General features: G+C 39.5%; 1 protein-coding gene across 5 annotated transcripts in view; it reads right to left on the bottom strand.

Moving 5' to 3' along the window:
* Positions 1-639: 639 nt before the first annotated feature.
* The window catches only part of MTUS1 (microtubule associated scaffold protein 1), a 938,324-nt gene continuing 917,890 nt past the window's right edge, over positions 640-21,073 (bottom strand). For 3 of the 5 annotated variants that reach the window (XM_053703914.1, XM_053703911.1, XM_053703912.1), the window contains exons 13-16: positions 16,479-16,577; positions 12,454-12,570; positions 11,039-11,136; positions 640-3,622 (exon numbers count right to left, since the gene is read on the bottom strand). In XM_053703914.1, the coding sequence (XP_053559889.1) occupies positions 3,406-3,622; positions 11,039-11,136; positions 12,454-12,570; positions 16,479-16,577 (531 nt within the window). In that variant the 3' untranslated portion in view covers positions 640-3,405. The remainder of the gene's footprint in view (positions 3,623-11,038; positions 11,137-12,453; positions 12,571-16,478; positions 16,578-21,073) is intronic. The other 2 variants (XM_053703915.1, XM_053703916.1) reach the window with 2 other exon arrangements.

Genomic DNA, 21,073 nt, shown 5'->3' with positions numbered 1-21,073 from the left:
AAATAAACTAGCTATATTTAACCACTCTCTCCTACAACGTCCTTGCTTGTTGAGAGTTGCAAGAGAATGACTGGCTATGACAGTTAGGGGAGGAGCTATATTACAGCTCTGCTGTGGGTGTCCTCTTGCAACTTCCTGTTGGGAATGAGAATATCCCACAAGTAATGGATGATCCGTGGACTGGATACACCTTACAAGAGAAAAGTTATATCCCACTTGAACAGTCCATCCAGATTCCCAAGTAGCCAAAGAGGGTACGTCTACCTGATGCTGTGACATTATCTGCAGCTGTTTGACACTAAGATGTGTCCCTGGCAGCAAATGCTCAGAAATGCAGGCATATAAATTAAACACTCAATTAAACAGACACTGCTGGTTCTACCTATCACAGACTCACAATTTGTGATAATAAATTCATGCATCTTGATCACAGTAACTAAAACAGATTGGCTTTTACCCTTAAAGGGACAATATACTCAGGTAAGCAGCTAAGAGTTTATTGTATTTAAAGCAGCTGCAGGAACACCCTTCTAAAGGAGTTGGCCTCTTCCATTCCAAACCTGGAGGTTGACATCTGCTGCTGCCTCTTGTTACTTTGCTTTGCATGAGTTATTTCAAACAACAAAATAAAAGCATAAATACTATTTATAACCAATTTAATAGACTTCAGCAGGTAAAATGGCTCATTACAAACAATGGGGAAACACGTTTACATGACAATGTATAAAGCAAGCATATGCATTCATAAGTGTGTGTTGTCACTTGGCTAAACACGGTCTTTTTAAAAAGGCCATTATAGTATTTACAAAGAAATAAAAAAAAGAAATTACATGCTTAAATATTTTTAGAGCATGTAATTTTATTACTAGAGACCATGCAATGCTATGCGTTTAATTCCTAAAACACATTTGAAATACCAAAATCAGAAGCCGCAGAGCGGAAACTGCCCCTGAGCTAATTTGCGCTAGTTGCACAGTTAGGTTGCACAACTGGCGATGCTGATTGGCTCAGCAGCAGTTTCCGCTTGGAACTAGAACTTCTATATTTCTCCAAAGTGGTACTGTAACATCAAAGGGTAACTAGCGATAAAATGTTATGCTGTAAATAATGTAATTATCTCAAATTTAGTTCTATTATCTTGCAGGGATAAAAATGACATTGGTTCAGTTCAGTGTTAAATATTGCTACTGAATGAGGCAGTGTTTAATCAGCAGGAGTTGTGCTGGACGAATATGTGCAGAGTTCGTAGAGCAATTAGTCCAAAGTTTGTTTTTGCAAGATATTAACTACAATACACAAGGCAGTTTATAACAAAAAATGTTTTGGTTGTGTTGGAACAAAGTCAGACGAGTGTTATAGAGCAATTACAGTGTTTTATGTCACAATAAAACCAATAATCTCTAACACACCAACATTGCAGCACTGCATCTGAATTTGGTATTTTCAGCCAATTATATATTTTGTTGCTATTCAATAAGTACATAAAGTAACCTAGAATTGTAATGTCTAATGTATTTTAAGTAACCTTTAAAAGGGACATGACATCCCAAAAATGTATTTCATGATTCAGAAAAGTCATAAAATTGTAAACAACTTTCCAATTTAATTTGCTTTATTGTCTTGGTATCCTTTGTTGAAGGAACAGCAATGCACTACTGGGAGCTATCTGAAAGCCTTATATGTGCAGCGACCAATCACCAGTTGCTGAGCCTACCTAGGTATACTTTTCAACAAGGATACCAAGAACAAAGCAAGTTAAATAGAAATAAATGTGAAATGTATTTAAAATTGCATGCTCTCAATCATGGAAAAAATTGTGGTTTCGTCTCCAAGTATATTCTTGATACAAGGCTTCAGTTTTCTATATTATCCAAAATCATAAAAAAAAAATATATCTATTTCTCTATATCTATAAGACTGGAAGTCTATCGAATGTTTGAGGAAAAATGATTGCACCAATAAGTTTATTTTCTTATTACATGTCAGAATATATTTCCATCATTACAAATCAAGCAACTACAGCTTTATTATTCATTTTTACATCCACATTTCCTATAAGCTACAAATATTTTCATGATGCAGATGAAAGGGAAATAAAAATAATTTAAAAAAAAAGGAAAGAGAAAAAACAACAACAAAAACTAGAACGAGACATTTTTTGTGCCCATATTTGCTATTAACACATTAGTGCCCTAAATAAAATGACAACCGACAGGGGATTAATGCATAATGCCAGAGAGGTCTTGTCACAAGTGGCAGTGTTACCAGATAGACTTGATCAGACAAAAGACAACTGTCACTGTGGGAAATATAAAATGTACAACTGATGACAAAGTTGACAGGGGACAAAAATTCTTTGGACACAATTTTATCATTGTAAATAAGGATTTTCACCAGTTACAAAAGCTTCACCCATCGATTTGGTCTTAACTATGCTGAAAGCAAAAGGACAATCATTTTAAATAAAAAAGGCCGATGAGGGCAGATTCATAAGGATCCATTCAGAGACAGCGCTGTCATAACCCTCCGAGAACAGGAAATACAGTGCAACTGGCGTATTTTCACCAAATGCGGGACACAAATTACATATTTATATACAGAAGGAGCTTTAATATAAACGTGGACTTTGCATAGTCAGAAATAAATCACAATGTAAAATGTCTAAATTTGCGATAGAGAAGCAGGTACAATGGATATTGTGAACATCATGGGTGAAAAAAACGTCGCTACATTTTTAGGTATAAACACACAAGACTTCTGCAATAAAAAACAAACAAAAAAAACACAAATCCCAAGGCTATTATCTTTTTAATTTAAATAAATGCACATTAGTTTTTAGGCATAGAAATAGGAACAGATTCCTTTTGGAAATTGTAGAACTAGCTTCTGCGCCGTTTTCTAAAATCTGGTGAATTTACCAATTTTGTTTTAAATTAAGGTTTGCCCTTTTGCTTTGTCCAGAGTAATGAAAGAAGCAATAAGCAGACAACCCCAGTGTTTTTCATTCAGCTCCCACACAACTCACACCCACCCAACCAAAACGGGAAGATACACAATATATACAGGTGATAAACTATATAAAGTTTGTGATCTTTCTATCTACAAGCCCTGAGCTTTTTTCCCTATAAACTTGTAGGTGAAAAAAGGCAAAAAGAAAAAAGCAAGAATTGCATCTTGCAAGGTAAGTGCTTTGTGCAACAACGTTCAAATATATTTTACCACAGTCTTTTCCTTGAAGGAGCAACGACTTACTCCTGGATTTCCAGTACGTCACATAACGGATTTCCCGCACCATATTCCAGTCATATTTCCTATTTAGTAGCTAATATAGCTTTTGCTTTCACAATTAGTGTCCACAGCAGTCTCAAAGAGTCCTGAAATGTTTTAGTCCTTGTTCATAAAGTGTCATCTGGGCGACACTGTTGGACTGGAAAAAGAGCCTGAGTTTCGTGAAGAATGGAAAGGTATTCCAGGTGAAGATGGGGACAACTTTTTGGGGCTGCATAAGTCACCGTTGTGTAATTTCCAAAGAAGTTCTTCATTTTCCATGGATAAGCGTTTGTTTGCTTTAGATTCTTTCTCCAATGACTTCTGCAGAACTTCTTGTTCAGTAGAAAGTTGTCTGTGGTGCAAACATAGCACACATTTGTTAAAGGGAAAGTACTCCAGAATTTTTATTGTTTAAAAAAGTAGATAATCCTTTTATTACGCATTAGCCAGATTTGCATAACCAAGACTGTTATATTAATCTTTTTACCTCTGTAATTACCTTGTATTTAAGCCTCTGCAGACTGCCCCCTTATTTCAGTTGTTTTGGACAGACTTGCATTTTAGCCAATGAATGCTGACTCCTAGGTACCTCACAGGAGTGAGCACAATGTAATTTTTATGGCACAAATAAACTACCGCTGTCTAGCTGTAAAAAAATTGTCAAAATGCCCTGAGATAAGATGCAGCCTTCAAGGGCTTAGAAATTAGCATATGAGCCTATACTAAGTTTAGCTCTCAACAAAGAATACCAAGAGAACAAAGCAAATTTGATAAAAGTAAATTGGAAAGTTGTTTAAAATGACATGTCCTATCTGAATCATGAAAGTAACTGACTACACTGTCCCTTTAACTGCAACACATTGTAAAAAACTATTAAATGGATAGAAAAGTCAGAACTGAACTTGCATGATTCAGACAGAGCATGTCATTTTAAGACACTTTTATACACTTCCATTTTAAAAACATAATTTATGCTTACCTGATAAATTTATTTCTTATTTTCTATGGGATATTCTCCTTCCCAACAGGAAGTTGCAAGAGGATCACCCACAGCAGAGCTGCTATATAGCTCCTCCCCTCACTGCCATATCCAGTCATTCGACCGAAACAAGCCGAGAAAGGAGAAACCATAGGGTGCAGTGGCGACTGTAGTTTAATTAAAATTTAGACCTGCCTTAAAATGACAGGGCGGGCCGTGGACTGGATACACTACAAGAGAAATAAATTTATCAGGTAAGCATAAATTATGTTTTCTCTTGTTAAGTGTATCCAGTCCACGGATCATCCATTACTTGTGGGATACCAATACCAAAGCTAAAGTACACGGATGATGGGAGGGACAAGGCAGGAACTTAAACGGAAGGAACCACTGCCTGTAGAACCTTTCTCCCAAAAACAGCCTCCGAAGAAGCAAAAGTATCAAATTTGTAAAATTTTGAAAAGGTATGAAGCGAAGACCAAGTCGCAGCCTTGCAAATCTGTTCAACAGAGGCCTCATTTTTAAAGGCCCAGGTGGAAGCCACAGCTCTAGTAGAATGAGCTGTAATTCTTTCAGGGGGCTGCTGTCCAGCAGTCTCATATGCTAAACGGATTATACGCCGAAGCCAAAAGGAAAGAGAGGTTGCCGAGGCCTTTTGACCTCTCCTCTGTCCAGAGTAAACAACAAACAGGTTAGATGTTTGACGAAAATCTTTAGTAGCCTGCAAGTAAAACTTCAATGCACGGACTACGTGTAGATTATGCAAAAGACGTTCCTTCTTTGAAGAAGGATTAGGGCATAATGATGGAACAACAATCTCTTGATTGATATTCTTGTTAGAAACCACCTTAGGTAAAAACCCAGGATTTGTACGCAGAACTACTTTATCTGAATGAAAGATCAGATAAGGAGAATCACAATGTAAGGCATATAACTCCGAGACTCTTCGAGCCGAGGAAATAGCCATCAGAAAAAGAACTTTCCATGATAGAAGTTTGATATCAATAGAATGAAGGGGTTCAAACGGAACCCCTTGAAGAACTTTAAGAACCAAGTTTAAGCTCCATGGGGGAGCAACAGGTTTAAACACAGGCTTAATTCTAACTAAAGCCTGACAAAATGCCTGAACGTCTGGAACTTCTGCCAGACGCTTGTGTAAAAGAATAGCCAGTGCAGAAATCTATCCCTTTAAAGAACTAGCTGATAATCCTTTATCCAAACCCTCTTGGAGGAAGGACAATATTCTAGGAATCCTAACCCTACTCCATGAGTAATTCTTGGATTCACACCAATGAAGATATTTACGCCATATCTTGTGGTAAATTTTCCTGGTGACAGGCTTTCGTGCCTGTATTAAGGTATCAATTACTGACTCTGAGAAGCCACCCTTTGATAGAATCAAGCGTTCAATCTCCATGCAGTCAGTCTCAGAGAAAGTAGATTCGGATGATTGAAAGGACCTTGTATTAGAAGGTCTTGTCTCAGAGGCAGAGTCCATGGTGGAAAGGATGACATGTCCACTAGGTCTGCATACCAGGTCCTGCGTGGCCACGCAGGCGCTATCAATATCACCGATGCTCTCTCCTGTTTGATTTTGGCAATCAGCCGAGGGAGCAGAGGAAACGGTGGAAACACATAAGCCAGGTTGAAGAACCAAGGCGCTGCTAGAGCATCTATCAGTGCTGCTTCTGGGTCCCTGGACCTGGATCCGTAACAAGGAAGCTTGGCGTTCTGGCGAGACGCCATGAGATCCAGTTCTGGTTTGCCCCAACGGAGAACCAATTGAGCAAACACCTCCGGATGGAGTTCCCACTCCCCCGGATGAAAAGTCTGACGACTTAGAAAATCCGCCTCCCAGTTCTCCACGCCTGGGATATGGATCGCTGACAGGTGGCAAGAGTGAGTCTCTGCCCAGCGAATTATCTTGGAGACTTCTGACATCGCTAGGGAACTCCTGGTCCCCCCTTGATGGTTGATGTAAGCCACAGTCGTGATGTTGTCCGACTGAAATCTGATGAACCTCAGTTTTGCTAACTGAGGCCAAGCTAGAAGAGCATTGAATATTGCTCTTAACTCCGGAATATTTATTGGGAGGAGTTTCTCCTCCTGAGTCCATGAACCCTGAGCCTTCAGGGAGTTCCAGACTGCACCCCAACCTAGAAGGCTGGCGTCTGTTGTTACAATGGTCCAATCTGGCACTGCGAAAGGTCATACCTTTGGACAGATGGACCCGAGATAACCACCAGAGAAGAGAATCTCTGGTTTCCTGATCCAGATTTAGTAGAGGGGACAAATCTGTGGAATCCCCATTCCACTGACTGAGCATGCATAATTGCAGCGGTCTGAGATGCAGGCGCGCAACTGGCACTATGTCCATCGCCGCTACCATTAAGCCGATTACTTCCATGCACTGAGCCACCGTGGGGCGCGGAATGGAGTGAAGAACACGGCAAGCATTTAGAAGTTTCGATAACCTGGACTCCGTCAGGTAAATTTTCATTTCTATAGAATCTGAGTTCCTAGGAAGGAAACCCTTGTGAGAGGAGATAGAGAACTCTTTTCTTCGTTCACTTTCCACCCATGCGACCTCAGAAATGCCAGAACTATCTCTGTATGAGACTTGGAAATTTGAAAGCTTGACGCCTGTATCAGGATGTCGTCTAGGTAAGGAGCCACCGCTATGCCTCACGGTCTTAGAACCGCCAGAAGTGAGCCCAGAACCTTTGTAAAAATTATTGGGGCTGTAGCCAACCCGAATGGAAGAGCTACAAACTGGTAATGCCTGTCTAGAAAGGCAAACCTCAGGAACCGATGATGATTCTTGTGAATCGGAATGTGAAGGTAGGCATCCTTTAAGTCCACTGTGGTCATGTACTGACCCTCTTGGATCATGGGTAAAATGGTTCGAATAGTTTCCATCTTGAATGATGGAACTCTGAGGAATTTGTTTAGGATCTTTAAATCCAAAATTGGTCTGAAGGTTCCCTCTTTTTTGGGAACCACAAACAGATTTGAATAAAACCCCTGTCCTTGTTCTGTCCGTGGAACTGGATGGATCACTCCCATTACAAGGAGGTCTTGCACGCAGCTTAGGAATGCCTCTTTCTTTATCTGGTTTGCAGATAATCTTGAAAGGTGAAATCTCCCTTGTGGGGGAGAAGCTTTGACTTCCAGAAGATATCCCTGAGATATGATCTCCAACGCCCAGGGATCCTGAACATCTCTTGCCCACGCCTGGGCGAAGAGAGAGAGAGAGTCTGCCCCCTACTAGATCCGTTGTCGGATAGGGGGCCGCTCCTTCATACTGTCTTCGAGGCAGCAGCAGGCTTTCTGGCCTGCTTGCCCTTGTTCCAGGACTGGGTAGGTTTCCAGGCCTGCTTAGATTGAGCAAAAGTTCCCTCTTGTTTTGAAGTAGAGGGAGCTGATCCTGCACCTGCCTTGAAATTTCGAAAGGCACGAAAATTAGACTGTTTGGCCCTTGATTTGGCCCTGTACTGAGGAAGGGTATGACCCTTACCTCCAGTAATGTCAGCAATAATTTCTTTCAAACCAGGCCCGAATAAGGTCTGCCCCTTGAAAGGAATGTTGAGTCATTTAGACTTTGAAGTCACATCAGCTGACCAGGATTTAAGCCATAACGCCCTGCGCACCTGGATGGCGAATCCGGAATTCTAAGCCGTTAGTTTAGTCAAATGAACAATGGCATCAGAAACAAATGAGTTAGCTAGCTTAAGTGTTCTAAGCTTGTCAATAATTTCAGTCAATGGAGCTGTATGGGGCTGTAAAATGAAACCTTGTTGAATAAACATTTTCTTAAGGTAACCCTCTAATTTTTTATCCATTGGATCTGAAAAAGCACAACTGGCCTCAACCGGGATAGTGGTACGCTTTGCTAAAGTAGAAACTGCTCCCTCCACCTTAGGGACTGTCTGCCATAAGTGCCGTGTAGTGGCATCTATTGGAAACATTTTTCTAAATATAGGAGGTGGGGAAAAGGGCACACCGGGTCTATCCCACTCCTTACTAATAATTTCTGTAAGCCTTTTAGGTATTGGAAAAACATCAGTACTCACCGGCACTGCATAGTATTTATCCAGCCTACACATTTTCTCTGGCACTGCAATTGTGTCACAGTCATTCAGAGCAGCTAATACCTCCCCAAGCAATACACGGAGGTTCTCAAGCTTAAATTTAAAATTAGAAATCTCTGAATCAGGTTTCCCCGATTCAGAGACGTCACCCACAGACTAAAGCTCTCCGTCCTCAGGTTCTGCATATTGTGACGCAGTATCAGACATGGCTCTTACAGCATCTACACGCTCTGTATCTTGTCTAACCCCAGAGCTATCGCGCTTGCCTCTCAATTCAGGCAATCTGGCTAATACCTGTGACATGGTATTATTCATGATTGCAGCCATGTCCGGCAAAGTAATCGCTATGGGCATCCCTGATGTACTTGGCGCCATATTAGCGTGCGTCCCTCGAGCGGGAGGCGAAGGGTCCGACACGTGGGGAGAGTTAGTCGGCATAACTTCCCCCTCGACAGACCCCTCTGGTGACAATTCTTTTATAGATAAAGACTGATCTTTACTGTTTAAGGTGAAATCAATACATTTAGTACACATTCTCCTATGGGGCTCCACCATGGCTTTTAAACATAATGAACAAGTAGTTTCCTCTGTGTCAGACATGTTTATACAGACTAGCAATGAGACTAGCAAGTTTGGAAAACACTTTAAACCAAGTTAAAAAGCAATATAAAAAACGTTACTGTGCCTTAAAGAGAAACAAATTTTGGCAAAATTTGAAATAACAGTGAAAAAAGGCAGTTACATACACTGTAAAAATTTCGTTAGTGTAACAAGTTAGCAGAGCATTGCACCCACTTGCAAATGGATGATTAACCCCTTAATACCAAAAACGGAATTATAAATGACAAAAACGTTTTTAAACACAGTCACAACAACTGCCACAGGTCTACTGTGATTGTTACCCTCCTCAAACACGATTTTTGAAGCCTTTTGAGCCCTTCAGAGATGTCCTGTATCATGCAGAAGGAAGCTGAGTGTCTGTCTGTAATTTTAGCTGCGCAGAAAAGCGCTAAAATAGGCCCCTCCCACTCATATTACAACAGTGGAAAGCCTCAGGAAACTGTTTCTAGGCAAAAATCAAGCCAGCCATGTGGAGAAAAAACTAGGCCCCAATAAGTTTTGTCACCAAACATATATAAAAAACGATTAACATGCCAGCAAACGTTTTATATTACACTTTTATAAGAGTATGTATCTCTGTTAATAAGCCTGATACCAGTCGCTATTAAATCACTGCATTTAGGCTTAACTTACATTAATCCGGTATCAGCAGCATTTTTCTAGCAAATTCCATCCCTAGAAATATGTTAACTGCACATACCTTATTGCAGGAAAACCTGCACGCCATTCCCCCTCTGAAGTTACCTCACTCCTCAGAATATGTGAGAACGGCAATGGATCTTAGTTACTTCTGCTAAGACCATAGAAATCACAGGCAGATTCTTCTTCTAATGCTGCCTTTGATAAAACAGTACACTCCGGTACCATTTAAAATAACAAACTTTTGATTGAAGTTAAGAAACTAACTATAATACACCACTCTCCTCTTACTACGTCCATCTTTGTTTAGAGTTGCAAGAGAATGACTGGGAATGGCAGTGAGGGGAGGAGCTATATAGCAGCTCTGCTGTGGGTGATCCTCTTGCAACTTCCTGTTGGGAAGGAGAATATCCCACAAGTAATGGATGATCCGTGGACTGGATACACTTAACAAGAGAAATGCACTTTTTTCTCTTGGTATTAGTTGTTGAAAAAGAATATGTACATATTCTATACTAGTGGGAGCTAGCTGGTGATTGGTGCATGCACACATTTGTCTTTTGTGATTGGCTGACTAGATCAACTTGCAATGCTGCTCTTTAAGCAAATAATATCAAGAGAATGAGTTACCAGCCAGTGAGTAATCTCTATTGTAAAGTTGTGCACAAACATGCACTTTTTATTAGTTACATTTCAATAGCTTTACATTTGTTCTATTTTGTTCCATTCAGTGAAACATTCATCATTGTAACAGCAAGGAGCAGTTGAGATGTGATTTGGAGCGTACAACATGATTATTATCTATCTATCTATATTTTTATATACACAACCCAACCAAAAAACCTTGTTTATGTTGAAGTTTTTTTTTTAATTAATTTCACTTTAAATAAATAATGGTGCTATATTGGACCAACAGCAAAATGGCTTTAGATTCTCTTAATCAATATTCTCACTGTTACCAATTCTTCCAGTAAACTGCATAGGAGCTAAATGTCCTTCATGGAAGAAACCTTTTTTACATTCTGATGGGTGATTTTATAAACTAATCAATGTAAAAAGGGGACAGACTATCTAAACGGATCATTCTTTTGATGAGCTTGGAGGGCTGCTGAAAGGAACAGCAAGGCAGGGGGGATGGTTGGGCGGAGCTTTGTAAAGCTCCCCAGTGATATTACATATATAAAATCTTGAAGACATTCCCAAAGTCCTACTTTAACTACAGTAAAAATTATTTTTTATTATTAAGTCACTTGGAGTAAATATAAATATGAATGAATGCAAGTTCCTTCCTATTTCAAGCAAACATACTGCCAAGCGATTGGAATACACTGCTATGTATTTAGAGATATTTTAAAAACATGTAGACTCTTTGTATTGCTGTAGATGCTTCATATCACTATACTTAGCAAATACTAATAATTTGTGTCCCTTTATTTACCTTGAAAGGGCTATGTGGTTTGCCATACGAGCTTTCAAATCTTCATTCTCCTGCTGACATTTGTTCAGTTTTTCAACCAGGATTGTATTGGTTTCAACCTTAATAAAACAGGTAGATTTAATTAACATGCGTGATTTAAGTAACATTAATAATGTTACATTTGCTTTCTCACATTAACTTCTAAAAGAGAATTCATAATGATCTGCTACTGATGAACCCTTCCGTGCATTCATGAATTAAAGGGCCACTAAACCCAAAATATTTCTTTCATGATTCAGATAGAACATATAAATTTAAACAACATTACAATTTACTTCTATAATTTATTTTGCTTCCTTTTTTAGATATCCTTATTTGAAGAAAAAGCAATGCACATGGGTGAGCCAATCACATGAGGCTTCTATGTGCAGCAACCAATCAGCAGCTACTGAGCATATCTAGATATGCTTTTCAGCAAAGAATATCAAGAGAATAAAACAAATTAGATATTAGAAGTAAATTAGAAATATGTTTAAAATTGCATTATCTTTCTAAATCATGAAAGAAAAAATGTGGGTTTCATGTCCCTTTAAGGAATCTTAGGTTTATTGTACTGCACATTTCTACTAAAATATATATAATCAACTTGCTAAATTGGTGCAGTAGTTTTGGCTGTAGAATAAAAAACAACAACAAAAACACTCAATTACGTTGTATATTTCTTCAAAGACTACTGCCTGGATTTATTTAAAATTTCCAAGTTTGGTAGTGAATATGGTTTTGAGGCAAAGCACCAAATGTCAGTCAAATCTGTAGCTATACAAAAATGTAACATCTGAAAACCATATTTAATATGAATGTTTGAGCTTCAACTATAGTTGGTCTGCAGCATAGCTATAATAGGTATTGCTGTCTGCAGTGAGCTAATTATTTCAATAGGTAAGAAAAGAATTAATCCAGTGCTCTGCTTGCCTCAGATGCATATTAAAGGGACAGTGTATACAAATTTTCATATAACTGCGTGTAATAGACAATACTATAAAGAAAAATATGCACAGATACTGATCTAAAAATCCAGTATAAAACCTTTTTAAAAAACTTACTTAGAAGCTCCTAGTTTAGAACTGTTGAGGAGTTAAGGCTGGGACACCCACTGAAAGGGGCTGGGAAATCAAGAAGAGCAGACACTCCCCCCTCCCCCGCATATGAAAAGACCCTATAGACTAACAGGAGCAGCAGGAGTCTGTAGACTTCAGTCTACATCTGACACTGTGGGGCTTGGTTAGGAGTCTGAAAATCAGCACAATGTTATTACAAAATAAGCAATACTATACAACGTTACAAACACTCCCAGATGGGCTATAAAATGGGTCATCTACAAAACATTTATGCAAAGAAAAATCCAATGTACAATGTCCCTTTAATTACAAACTTACCAATTTCTCGATTTGCATAATCTTTTTGTCTTGCTGATGTAATTTTTCATTTTTAATCTCCAATACGGCTTTCAGACTCTCCAACTCCTGTTCCAGATACATAACCTGGGGATTCTTCTGTCAAATAAACACAGCCCTTTAATTAACAGTTGTAGAACACACAAAACTAACATTGTGCCATTTTATCTATAATCTGACAGTAGATTCCTGAGGGCGTTACTGCTCCCCACTACGAGAGACACAGATTAGAGTTTTCTTCTAGTTCCTGGGGAACCTCAGCAGAAGGCGCACTTAATATGGCAGAGTGCAAAACAAGAGGACGTTACCTAATTAGCATTCAATGACGCTGCTTCTGACTCATCAGTTAGTACAACTGGCATTTTATAATTAAAATGATTACAGAAGACATTACAACATACAATGCACTTATGTGGAAATTAATTGACAAACATAAGCAAAGCTTTATATTTACTGCAATGCAATAGAAGCAGGGATGGTTATTCTATGTTTATGAAAAAAAAAAAATCTAAACATTTAGTTTTGTATGAAAAAGCACTAAATTCTAGTTGTCCAATCTCATTTTGAAAATAAAAGTGCATATGATTGTGTATACCTTATCTTTAAAAAGGGACATTGTGCTGAAATTTTCTCTCATTTAATGTGTTCCCAGTAGTGTTCCCTCTAAGGCCAGTTTTGAGAGTGATCCAGCAATGAAACGGTTAATAAGGGAACCATACCTTGCATTTTGCATTGTGTAGTGTTTGCTAATTGTGCTAATTAACTGTTTTGACTGCTGGGCCGCTCACAAAACTTGCCTTAGGGCACTGGTTTTCAAACCTGTCATCAGGCCTCCCTAACAGGCCACATTTTTAGGATATCTGAACTGGAGCACAGGTGAAATAATCAGCTGCTCTCATCCAAGGTAATCCAGAAAACCTGGCCTGTTGGGGAGCCAAGGACAGGTTTGAAAACCAGTGGCTTAGAAGAAACACTGGTTCTCAGTGATCTATTTCACACGCTGGAGGGTATTACATTTACAAATAACTCTATACTGAAAATTACAATACTGTAGCATTGGTTATAGAAAAACTATGTAAACAGGCATTAGCAGAAATCATCCTCTTTGTGGGGGTGAGAGTATTTTTTTTTTACAATTATATTAAATTGTTTAAATATTGATGAAATATGTATAAAACGTTTTATGCTGTTTTTTTAACATAGTATTGAGCACCAAACCCTAGGTTTAAAAGCTTGTTTGTATTAAATATCCCCTGCTGAGGCCAGTTATAAATAAGTTGATAACAAATCAGTGTAGTGTGTCACAGATCTTTATTAGTGGACAGTGACCAAAATAAATAAATAAAAATAATGCACCCTTAGTACAGGGGCATCTGTTTTTACAAAAAATCCAATCCATTTTAAATGTACTTAGGTGTAACAAAATGAAGGAAAAAAAAAAAAAGTACTTGTGTGTCCTTTTAAAGGGACAATAAACACATTTATATAAAACTAGTGGTGGATTGCAGTGGTAGTTTCCCCCGCTCCCGCCCGGCAATGACCCCGCACCGGCTGCGCTCTCGCCCTGCCCACTTCTGCCCAGCGACCCCCCCCGCGGTTGGGCGCGCAACCGACGATGGCGACGGACACGTTACAAACACGTTTATAGTATAGATGTTTCGCTATGAATAATGTAACAAATTTGCAATATATTTTCATTTTTTGTTTTGCCTCCTTATGTAATTTAGCTCTTAAAATTGAGCAATTTTGAATATTCAGAACTTGAAATGCACCTGCTGACTTTTCAAAGCTAACTCTGCCAGATATCTTTCACTATTTGGTTGGAACTGAAAAACTGCATTTTATACTAACTTTATGACTGTGGTTAGCCTCATTACCTTGCCCAAATAAGGCAAATGGTGGGTGGAGTTTGGCTATTGAAAAATGATTGCAGAAAATGATGTTAAAGTGATGGTCAACTCTCCCCTTTTTAAAATCAGATCCGGAATGTTAGTGATATTTTAGATGGAGTTTAATTCATTAGCTGTAATGAAGATGCGCTATAAAAAACTTACTTGTTAATATAGATATGAAATTTAATTTCCTTGCGCTCCGCCACCCACTTCATAAGTTAATTTGTCTGTGAGCTGTTTGAATAGTTGTCCAATCAGCACTCGCCCCTTATGGCACTTTTGTTGTAGCTAAAGCACTGATTGAAGAACAATTCCAACCATTAGCTCACAGAATTTTTTTTACTTTTGATGTGGGGTGTTTACTGTCCCTTTAACATAGGGAGGTAATTGTAAAAGGACAAACCATACAGTATACAATAATTATATTAGTAGATTGTTAAATTGACTTTACTGCAATTAGACTGCTCTTTAAGTTGACTCATTAAAAGTTATCTACAACAAATAACTGGTACGCACGGCTATCAGTCAATTTAATTAGTACACACACACACACACACACACACACACACACACAGAGACACAAGTTAATACACAAGATGGGGAAAGCAGAACTAAATATGTATAGGGCTAACACACCAATAGCAAAAAATGCTTAAACCTCTCATAGCACCGCTATTAGTGACGGTGTACTCAGGCAAACATCCTTTTATAAAGGGCTGGGCTCTCATAATCCCCACTTTGAGGTTTATTTCTGCTGCAGTTATTCCATAGGCAATACTTGCATTTTTAGTATAGGTGGTATTTTCTACAAGCAAAAGCAGCTGACAAAATAAAAAGGCAAATCTACTGTTTTCTATCAATGATCTGTTGTACCTGTTCATTGGTAGAAATGTTTGCAGTACAACGCTCATTTAATGTCCAGTTACAAGAAAGATCAAGAATAAGTTGGGATAATTTTAACAAACCCAAAAAACTCTGCTACAGGGATAGCAGCCACGAAACCCATTATGAGCATATTACCAGGGACATTCAGAGTAACTAGGTGCTCTGCAAATCCACAGCATTTAGAATACAAGTGAAGCAGATAATATAGTATCCTGAAAAGGGCCTAACTATAATACATTTCCTTTAATTGATGGCTATATCTTAAAATTTGCTAACGTGCAAAGCACCATGCCCTGATCCAGCATGTCAGTAGCACAGGAGAACTGCCTGATTGGATATCTACTAGTTGCTTTGTAAGGGTAAGGCCGTTACTAGCTCATTTCACTGTCAAGGCACTGAACCAGCAAAAGGAGAGTACTTTAGCAGGACGTTAAACATTGCAATTGAGTTTTACTATACATAGTAACACTTTGTAACGTACGGTCATTATCCTCCCCTCTTTTTCTGTAGTTTAATTTGGCCCATGTCTCAAGAGAAGTTATAGTGCATACTCCAAACAGCTAAACCCACTACATTCTACACAGTGACTGCTTGATGAGGGCATGAACTCATTCACCTCAATCCAGCACTGGCCACAGCCATGAAGTATGTGCCTGAAGTTCAAAACAATACAATTTTACTAATAAAATAATAGCATAAATTACTTTAAATCATATGTTGCATTCAGGTTTTTATTTCTATATTTAGACTTGTTGAACATTATACTATTTCATGCACTGGACCTCATCCTTGGGCGATTAGTTCACTATTCTGGTACTCCTAATGACTGTTTTTTAATTTGAAACATGCTGTTCAGAATAGTTTGCAGAAACACAACTATACATTTGCTTTACATATATGTGGTATATAATATTGTATGTATATTCAGGTTGACAGTTTATTAAATCATTTCTTACCATCTTTACAGGATATGAGACCTTGTAGCTGGTTTTAATAGTGCAAATAGTGTATGCTTAATGTATATGTAGCGATTTTCCAATAAAGTGTTACATTGCTGTATATACTCTCCATTTATTAAAAAAAAGTGTTATGTTCCTATTAGTAGCACAAGAGCAGTTTTGTCAATATTTGCAAATTCTAGCAAATAAAATATAAAGTTTTAAACTGCTATTACAAGTAAATCTGTGCATTATGAAATCTGAAAGTTCACAAGAAAGTAATAGGTTTTACCTGCCCAGATTTTTCTTTGAAGATCTTTCTTTGCTCTTCCTCCACCTTTAGTTTCTCCTTTAAGGATTCATTTTCCTGTTTCAGTTCATCAATTTTTTTCTGTTTAGAGAAAAATGCACCTTATAGCCAGCAAAGCAGATGGAAAACAAAATATGTTTACCTGATAATTTCATTTTCATTGAGGGGAGGAGTCTCCACGGCTTCATTCATTACTGTTGGGAATTCAGAACCTGGCCACCAGGAGGAGGCAAAGACACCCCAGCCAAAGGCTTAAATACCTCCCCCACTTCCCTCATCCCCCAGTCATTCTGCCGAGGGAACAGTAGGAGAAATATCAGGGTATAAATAGTGCCAGAAGAGTATTAAATTTAGGTCCGCCCATCAGAGATACGGGCGGAAGCTGTGGACTCTCCTCCCCTCGATGGAAATGAAATTATCAGGTAAGCATAATTTATGTTTTCCATCTAAAGGGGAGGAGAGTCCACGGCTTCATTCATTACTGTTGGGAATATATAGGTGTTCGCACTGCTTCCATCTCTGCAATAATCTGCTTAAAATATGTTGGCCTTAATTGGCATATAGCAAATAAGCTCTGTTATAATAGAAATTTACCTTTGATAGAACTTAAGTGTTGGGGATATTTTAGGGTAGAACGGTATTGCTACACAAGTTTAACTTGATTTAGCCTGGCTAGTATCAGCTCGATACAAATATTAGTGTTACTCACGGTATTCAAGATAGTTCCAAGCACTAAGGGCTTGTGTTCTGGCAATAGACCTGTTCTTTCTATACCTTTCGCTATATACAATACCTTACCCCACTATTTTGCTATTCATCCAAATGGATCCTTAAACAGCACTGATTTAGGGAACCTAATCTGATAGTTTAGTTCCTTATGCTATTGGTAAATAGTTCATGTGGTTTATTTTTAATGATATACAGATACCAATACGAGAACAAATGTGGTATATATTCTAGGTAATAAGAGGTCATTTTGGTACCTGTATAATTCTGTACTGTCCAAAGAATATATAAGGATTAATAAACCACACTGAATCAGGGTAATTAACCTTACAGTTTAGGTTCTCATGCTATTGATTTGAATTTATGGGGCACCCTATTATTGACATACTGATATCAATACAGTAATCGAGGTACACACTCAAGGTAATAATAGATATTTTCGGTACCTGTATACTCCCGTATTGTCCCTAGAGCATACAATACCACTCTACATTTAAGACCCTATTATATGGGTTATGTGAACCTTTCTGTGCTAGTTTAGATAGTTGATATTTCTATACTTTTCGTAGCTTATTTGCACTATATTTGATTGCTATTGACCCTTTAGAACTTGGTCCTTTTAAATTATTTTGCCATTGAGGGGAGCGAGTGTTAAATTTGTAAGTGTGTTTGTTCGCACACACACTATTCTTTTTATTTTTATAATCTTTTTTCCCTTTTCTGCATGTTAGATTATTGACGACACTCTGTCATCACACATACACTTCTGGTATTAGGTCTATAATATTTTTAACCTATGTTAAAACTTTTTGATTCTTTATGGCACAAATGTGCAAGTGCTGATAGACGCTCATTAATTGCTATTTTTCAAGTTTCACGTATATAATAAGCCCACAGCACTGGTCACAGTGTAACATCGGTCAGCTAATATTTAGAGCTGACACAGGATACACATACTTAGAGTGTTTCCCTTTGGGAAATTATTACAATACTATTGTTACGTATATTACCAGATCAGGATACTATGTGTGTACTACATTAATCTCCTGTTTTAATTTGTACTGTCCAATTTACAATTTTAATTATACTAATAAAGATTACATTTTAAATATGCTATGAGTCCTCCAAGCTCCTTTCCTATGATATGTATGTATAGACTATCAATATAAGTGTGCCATATGATACCTCTTTCCTTTCCCTCTAGTTTTTTTGAACATATACCCAAGCTCTAGAAGACACTGAATGAAACCAGGAGGGTATAAAGGCGGACCCTAATCAGAGGGCACCACAGCCTGCAAAACCTCTCTCCTAAAAACAACTTCTGCAGAAGCAAAAATGTTGAATTTATAAAACTATGTAAAAGTGCGTAAGGAGGACCAGGTAGCTGCCTTACAAATTTGCTCCATAGAGGCCTCATTCTTGAAGTGCCAAGACGAAGCCACAGCTCTAGTTAAATGTCGTAATCCTCGGAGGAGGCTTATGTCCCGCTGTCTCATAAGCCAAGCGAATCATACTCCTCAACCAAAAAGACAAAGTAGCAGCAGAGGCCCTTTGCCCTCTACGCTTTCCAGAATACATCACAAAAAGAGGTGTAGACTGTCTGAAAGCATTGGTAGCCTGAAGATAAAACTTCAAGGCATGAACCACATCCAGGTTATGAAGAAACCTCTCCTTTGAAGAAGGGTTAGGACACAAAGAAGGAATAAGTATTTCCTGATGTTACGGTTAGACACCACCTTGGGGAGAAACCCCAACCCAGTGTGCAGTACAGCCTTATCCGCATGAAACACCAGATAAGAGGGGGTCACATTGCAAGGCAGCTAGCTCAGATACTCTGCGTGTTGATGCAATAGCCAACAGGAAGAGTACCTTCCAGGACAAAACCTTAATGTCTATGGAATGCATAGGTTCAAACGGAACCCTCTGCAAAACCTTAAGGACCAAGTTTAAGCTCCAAGGCGGAGCCGACTGCCTAAAAACAGGTCTGATTCTAGACAGAGCCTGAACAAAAGATTGGATGTCAGGGAGCTCAGCGAGTTTACTATGCAACAAGACTTATAATGCCGAAATATGTCTCTTTAAGGAACTAGCGGCAAGACCCTTCTCCAAGCCACCCTGGAGAAAGGTCAGAATTCTGGATACCTTCACCTTATGCCAAGGATATCCATGCTTCTCACACCAGGACAAGTAAGTCCTCCACACCTTATAGTAGATGCGACGAGCGACTGGTTTCCTTGCCTGAATTAGAGTATCAATCACACTTTCAGAAAAGCGTTTCTTGGCTAAGACTAGGCGTTCAATCTCCATGCAGTCAGCCTCAGAGAATCTAGATTTTGATGCCGAAAGGGGCCCTGTGACAGAAGATCCCAGCGACAGGTTAACCTCCATGGTGGAGAGGATGACATTCCCACCAGATCCGCAAACCCCATCCTCCGTGGCCACGAAGGAGCAATCAGAATGGACAAGGCCCGCTCCTGTTTGATGCGTGCCACTATGCGAGGTAGAAGTGGTAAAGGAGGAAAAAATGTAAGCTAGGCTGAATCCCCAAAGAACCAGTAAAGCATCTATCGGCTCTGCCTGGGGATCCCTGGACCTCGACCCGTATCAAGGTAGTTTGCAATTGAGTCTGGATGCCATGAGCTCTATCTCCGGCGTACCCCATCTGTGACAAATCTCTGCAAACACTTCGGGGTGAAGAGAACATTCCCCCAGATGGAAGGACTGTCTGCTGAGAAAGTCCACTTCCCAGTTATCCACACCTGGAATGTGAATCGCTGAAAACGAGCAGTCGTGGGACTCGGCCCACTCCAGAATCCGAGACACCTCCCTCATCACGAGGGAGCTCCTCGTACAGGGGGGTACGAGGAGCTCCCTCGTGTTGAGGGATGGTTGATGTAAGCTACAGAGGTAATGTTGTCGGTCTGGAATCTGATGAAACTGATCGACCCCAGAGAAGGCCAAGCCTTCAGAGCATTGTAGATTGCTCGTAGTTCTAAAATGGAGAACTCCTCCCTGGACCACTTTCCTTGTGCCATCCTGGCACCCCAAACAGCTCCTCATCCTGAAAGACTGGCGTCCGTAGTCACAATCTCCCAGGACGGTCTCAAGTAGGATGTCCCCATGGACAGTTGCTCTGGACGAATCCACCAAGAGATGGAGTTCCGAGTCCGCACATCCAGGGATATCAGCTGTGATAGATCTGAATGATCGCCGTTCCACTGTCAACATGCACAATTTAAGAGATCTGAGGTGGAACCTGGCGAATGGGACGACATCTATGCTTGATACCATGAGACCTATCACCTCCATACATTGAGCCACCAATGGGCAAGACAGGTGGACGCAAGCTTCCTGCGCCGCTGATCTGTGAGAAATGTCTTCATAGACATAGAGTCTATTATCGTGCCCAGGAACTCCACCCGGTTGCTGGGAACCAAGGAACTCTTTCCTGAGTTGATCTTCCAACCGTGAGATTGGAGCAGAAGAAGAGCCCTCAAATGATCCTCTGCGAGGCTGAGCGACGGTGCCCGAACCAGGATGTCGTCCAGGTAAGGCGCCGCCGCAATGCCCCTGGATCTGGCCACTGCAAGCAGGGTCCCCAGAACCTTTGTGAAGACTCTCGGGGCTGTCGCCAGACCAAAAGGAAGGGCCACAAACTGGAAGTGTTGGTCCAGAAATGCAAATCTTAGGAAAATGAAGTGGTCCCTGTGGATTGGCACATTGTCATGAACTGTCCATCTTGAACTAGGAGCAGTATAGATATGATAGTTTCCATTTTGAACGATGGAACACTCAGAAACTTGTATAAACACTAAGTCCAGAATCGGGTGGAACGTGCCCTTCTTTGGAAC

This window comes from Bombina bombina, chromosome 2 (assembly GCF_027579735.1).
Source record: "Bombina bombina isolate aBomBom1 chromosome 2, aBomBom1.pri, whole genome shotgun sequence".
NCBI classification, from domain to species: domain Eukaryota; kingdom Metazoa; phylum Chordata; class Amphibia; order Anura; family Bombinatoridae; genus Bombina; species Bombina bombina.
Note: the sequence above shows the minus strand (reverse complement) of the source record. Positions and strands in the feature narration are given on the sequence as shown.